The sequence below is a fragment of the Phaethon lepturus genome, unplaced genomic scaffold (assembly GCF_000687285.1).
Source record: "Phaethon lepturus isolate BGI_N335 unplaced genomic scaffold, ASM68728v1 scaffold9882, whole genome shotgun sequence".
Lineage (NCBI taxonomy): Eukaryota > Metazoa > Chordata > Aves > Phaethontiformes > Phaethontidae > Phaethon > Phaethon lepturus.
Genome location: NW_010521215.1, coordinates 12,234 through 16,990, shown reverse-complemented (window position 1 = coordinate 16,990; position 4,757 = coordinate 12,234). Strand labels below are relative to the sequence as shown.

General features: G+C 56.2%; 1 protein-coding gene across 1 annotated transcript in view; it reads left to right on the top strand.

Moving 5' to 3' along the window:
* The window catches only part of TMEM173 (transmembrane protein 173), a 19,197-nt gene extending 14,647 nt beyond the window's left edge, over window positions 1–4,550 (top strand). Inside the window, exons 3-7 of the mRNA XM_010281448.1 lie at window positions 57–237; window positions 1,125–1,233; window positions 1,391–1,629; window positions 3,279–3,465; window positions 4,357–4,550. Coding sequence (XP_010279750.1) covers window positions 57–237; window positions 1,125–1,233; window positions 1,391–1,629; window positions 3,279–3,465; window positions 4,357–4,550 — 910 coding nt within the window. The remainder of the gene's footprint in view (window positions 1–56; window positions 238–1,124; window positions 1,234–1,390; window positions 1,630–3,278; window positions 3,466–4,356) is intronic.
* Window positions 4,551–4,757: the final 207 nt, after the last annotated feature.

Sequence of the window (4,757 nt, the reverse complement as noted above, 5' to 3'; positions counted from 1 at the left end):
GCAGACGGGGAGGCGGGTGGGTGCCAGCCTGTCTCCTGTCTCCCTCTCCCACACAGGCACCACGGCAGCTTCTGGAGGGCCCTGTGCGCCTGCTTCCCCCTCTGCTGGCACGGGCCCATGCTGCTCGCCTGTGGCTCAGCCTACGTGGCTCTTCTTGCTGGAGATGGGCAGCCGATCGGCCTCCACCTCGGCCTGGCCAGCCTGTGCCAGCTCCTCATCCTCGCTCTGCGGCTCAACGTAAGGCACCATCACCTCTAGCCTGGCCAGGCACCCTGGGGAGCGCGGCAGCCCTGAGCGGTCGTGGGGCACATGGCCTGGCTCTGCGCGGCGCCTGCAGATACAGCCCACCGGCCCGCAGCGCCGCAGCGGGAGAAACGCTCTCATTAGCGCAGTCCTGAAGAGCTGATCTCGGCCGCGTACTGCCACATGTGCCGGCAGGAAGGCCAGGCTGCCTTCTAATGAGCACAGCCACCCTGGGGCGCTGGCAGCAGCCCTGCTGCCGCCAGAGCCCCACTGACGCAAAAAACAGGGGTGTCTTTAAATCTTTCATCTAGCCGGTGCTTGGGGGAAAAGGGTAGCATGTGTGGTCTCCAAAGGGTTAATTATCAGGCATGCTGTGGGTGGCAGAGCCAGGTACCTCTGCAGCATCGGGAAGGTTCTGCTTTACCCCAGCAGAGCTGGGAGAGGGGTCATGCAGGCTACAGAAAGGTCCTTTGGGGAGGGCTGCCATCAGGTGCCTGTGGGGTTTCAACACCCATTTCCACCTAAATGAACACACAGAGATGGCAGGGGCCACCAGCAGCCCTGGAAACCCCACCATCAGGCGCTGGGATGTCTCCTCCCACATGCTGGAAGTACTGGGTGCTTGCACAAGTTGCACTGGGACACACAATCCCAGTGGAGGATGCAGTCAGAAATGTGTCTGGCTCACTTCAGCATCAGCTTCCTCATCTGCAGGGGCTGTGTGGGCCATTGAGGACTCTTGGTCCCGCTGCCCACCGTGGTGGTGGAACAGAGCAGTGGGGTTGCTCGCTCTCTCCAGTCCCTGTAGAGAACCGACTGTTGCAGAAGAGCCCAGGTGGCTGCTTTTGTCACTGCTGGTCTGTCTGTCCTTCCCTTCACAGAAGCCCTCAGCGGTGGAAATGTCTGAGATGTCTGAAAGGTCCAAGCAGAATGTTGCTCATGGGCTTGCCTGGTCTTATTACGTTGGGTACCTAAAAATAGTCCTGCCACGTACGTAGCTGTTTCCCTGTGTTATCATGCCTACAGATAGAAATAGCTCCTAATAACAATCCTCCCGTTTCTACAGTGTTAGCAGGGAAATGGGGAGCAAGGTAGAAAGCAGCTGTACTCATGCCAGGCACCTCTGCCTGATGCTATCTTCCACCAGGAGTGAAAAAGTCGATGGAGGAATTCAGCAGAGACAACCCCAATGTGCTGGCATACAGGGAGACCTGGAAGCTCCACATCTTGGTCCCTCTGAGCTGTGATGTCTATGATGACCTGGAGAAAGCTGACAGCAATATCCAGTACCTGACAGACCTCACCGAAACCACCCTGACCCGTGCTGGCACCAAAAAAAGGGTCTACAAACACAGCCTCTATGCCATCAGGGATGAAGACAACAAGGTATACTTGAGTGCAGCATCAGGAGAGCAGTTGGCATGCCTCAGCCCAAAGGTCTTCCTGGCCTCAGATCCCAGCCCAGAACTGGCCATAAGGGCAGGACAGTGTCCCCTCTCCCGTTAGACACTTCCAGCTTTCAGCAGGCTTCCACGAGATAGAGAGGTCCTGTCTGTGCCGGCTATCTGCACCCCTTCCTCCTGGCTGCCTTCTCCCAGGCTCAGTCCTTGCAGAGGTGTTGGGTTCGCTTAACCCCTCCTGGAGTTGATTTAAGTCCAGAAAACAGCAGAAAACTGAGCAGAAAAAAGGAGATGTAGAGTCCAGAGCATCACTTCCCATGGGACGAATGAATATTTCCTTTTGTTGTGAAAAGGTGCTTGAAAATGTCTGTGTGAGTCATGATATATTTTGACTCCCTCCCCTTCCCCCAGTCACCTCTTTTCTGGGCTGACAAGCCCTGAATCCTTCCATCTCACATTGCATTCATCTCCTTCCACATCTCCAGGCAGATGGGCCTCTGCCCCTGCACCCTTGGAGGAGGGAACACACTGGTTCTGCTGACACGGCCATGGATGGAGGTATTGGCAGAGCGATGCTTCTCACCTAGGTCTTCCTAATTTGCTCTTTGATGGTGACTGAGCACTGAGCTGCTGCTTTTAAAGCCCTGCCTGCAGGGACTCCAGAGCCTCTTCCCTGGCCCTGCTCCTGGGGAAGTACAGTCAGCATCGGGTTTTTCCTGCTACGATGCACGCACTGATGCTGTGTTTCTTCTGCCAGTCTCCTGCTGAGTCACTCGGCACCAAGTGAGCTCCAGCAGCTCTGCAACCTGGACCTGAACTGACCCACTGTGTGTCATCAGTAAAATCTGTCCCTCAGCTTGCCGCCCAGTTGCTGGTGAATGCGTGCACGGCAGCGATGCTAGCTCCCATCCTTGGCACCTGCACCGGGTCACTGTGGCGACTGCCCTCCAAAGCTGGTAGCTCTTCCTGGTACTCTGCATTTACCCAGGGATCCCGTCCCTCTTCCTCCTCATACACTTTGTTAAGCTCTCCAGTTTGTCCAGTATAAGACTTAGTGGTAACCCTGCTCCTCCTTAGAATTTTTATGCCCTTAACAAATCTCTCCTCATTTATTTGATCAGCCTCCTTCTAGCTGTGCATTCACCTTGCCAGCATTTATCCTCTTCTCCATTCTCCTACTCTCCAATTAGGATGCCCGGACTTCCCCTTCTCTGGCAGAAAATCCACCAAGAAGGTGTGATCAGACACGGGCAAGGGGCACCAATATGGGGGACCAAACTCCATGGGGAAAATCAGTCCCCAGGCTATGGCTTGGGAGTGCTGCCAAAGCCAGTAGCTTCACCCTGGGCCTGCGGGAGGGAGGCAGCTTCCTGCGCCCAGCCGGCGCACAGGGCACAGCCGTACCTGCCTCCCTGCCCGGCCAGTTGCACTTTCCCCGCTCAACACAGAGCAGGGGGACACAGGGGCCAGAACCAGAGTCCCTGCCCGGGGCTCCAGCACACAGCACCAGCGTGGGGCAGGCCACAGAGCTACCAAGGGGTCTCAAGGGCTCTGCCCAGCACCAGGGTCCCCCAGCAGCCCTTTGCCAGGCATTTGGTCCTCCTGCCCCCGTGTCTTTTTCTTCTGTCCCTGCAGCTCTGGCACTGTGCACTGGAGTATGCCACCCCGCTGCAGTCCCTCTACGCCATGTCACAGGATGAGTGTGCTGCCTTCAGCCGGGAGGACCGCCTGGAGCAGGCCAAGCTTTTCTACAGGACATTGGAGGAGATCCTGAAAGGCTCCAAGGAGTGCGTGGGTACCTACCGGCTCATCGCATACGAGGGTGAGTGAGGAGGGGAAGAGGGTAGGGGTGGCCAGAACGGTGGCTGTGTGCCCTCGGCCCCTTGAGTGACCTTGGGTCAGGGCAAACAAGGGGAAGTAGACGGGATCCATGTCGCGCTGGGCTGATACCCACACTCACACGGGCCTGGAGGTCGCTGCTGCAGTGGGAGAAAGGTGCTGCTTCTTGACACAGGAGGACTTCTTGCTATGGGTCTCAGAGGAGTGGGGAGGATGCTGGCAGAGCTGGTCCCTGTTGAGGTCCCCAGAGGCACCTGAGACAAGCAGTCTTCTGCTGGGGCAGCAAGAGTGGGCCCTCAGGGATTAAATAGAACAGCGGGCTTCCAGGGGAAGGAGCATCTCCCTTCGCTGCTGATGTTCCTGGGAGAAATGGCCAGGGCTGTCAAGCCCTACCCAGTGCTGGGACGGGTGTCGGTGTGTGTGCTGGCTCAGTGGCATTCCTCCTGACAGGGGAGGAGGAGTAGTGAGGCTATCCCTTCTTCCTTTTAATTTCCCTTCTCCTCACCTTTGCCAGAGCAGCAGGGCTTGAAAGCAGCTTGCTGCTTCTTGCTGAAATGAATCTCATTGTTTTTCAGACGAAATTCAACACTCTCCCTGATGGGGAGAAGCATTTCTATCCAGCAAGGTAGTTCCCATCACAAGCACTACTGAGAAACCAGCACATAATGCCTGTATTTTACTCTCCTTCCTGCACTTTGTGTTTTATTTTCTTTCTTCTGATGTGCTGAAACGGGGAAGTAAGAACCGTATTTTGACTTCTCAGGAAATTCTGCATATTTTGGGGCATCTCCCAGAGACTCTGCTCTCTTCTCTGCCCAGGCCCCTGCCTCGGGCCAGACCAGTGAGGATGGGTTTTGTCTTTCTTCTGTTACAGAGTCAGGCGAAGCAGAGACCCACTTCTTGTCCAGAGAGATCCTCTGGCACCTCTGGCAACAGCGTCATGAGGAGTACACCATGTGCAAGGGGAACCAGCCGCACAACCCGTCCACGACCCTCATCTCAACAGAGCTCAACCTCCAGATAAGTGAGTCAGACCTGCCGCAGCCTCTGCGAAGTGACTGCTTCTAAAGCACCAGTGCTGCCCATCCCCACACTGCTGCCTCAGGGCTCTGGTCCCCCTTCCCCAAGCCCTTGCTGCCCATGGCAGTGATCCCCAACCTCCTGCAGGAGCTGCCCACCAAAACCTCCTGTGCATCATGTTTACTGGAAACAGCTGACTCAAACCACAGTCCTGTGACATACTTCCCATTTTCTTTGTTACATGTATCTCATCTA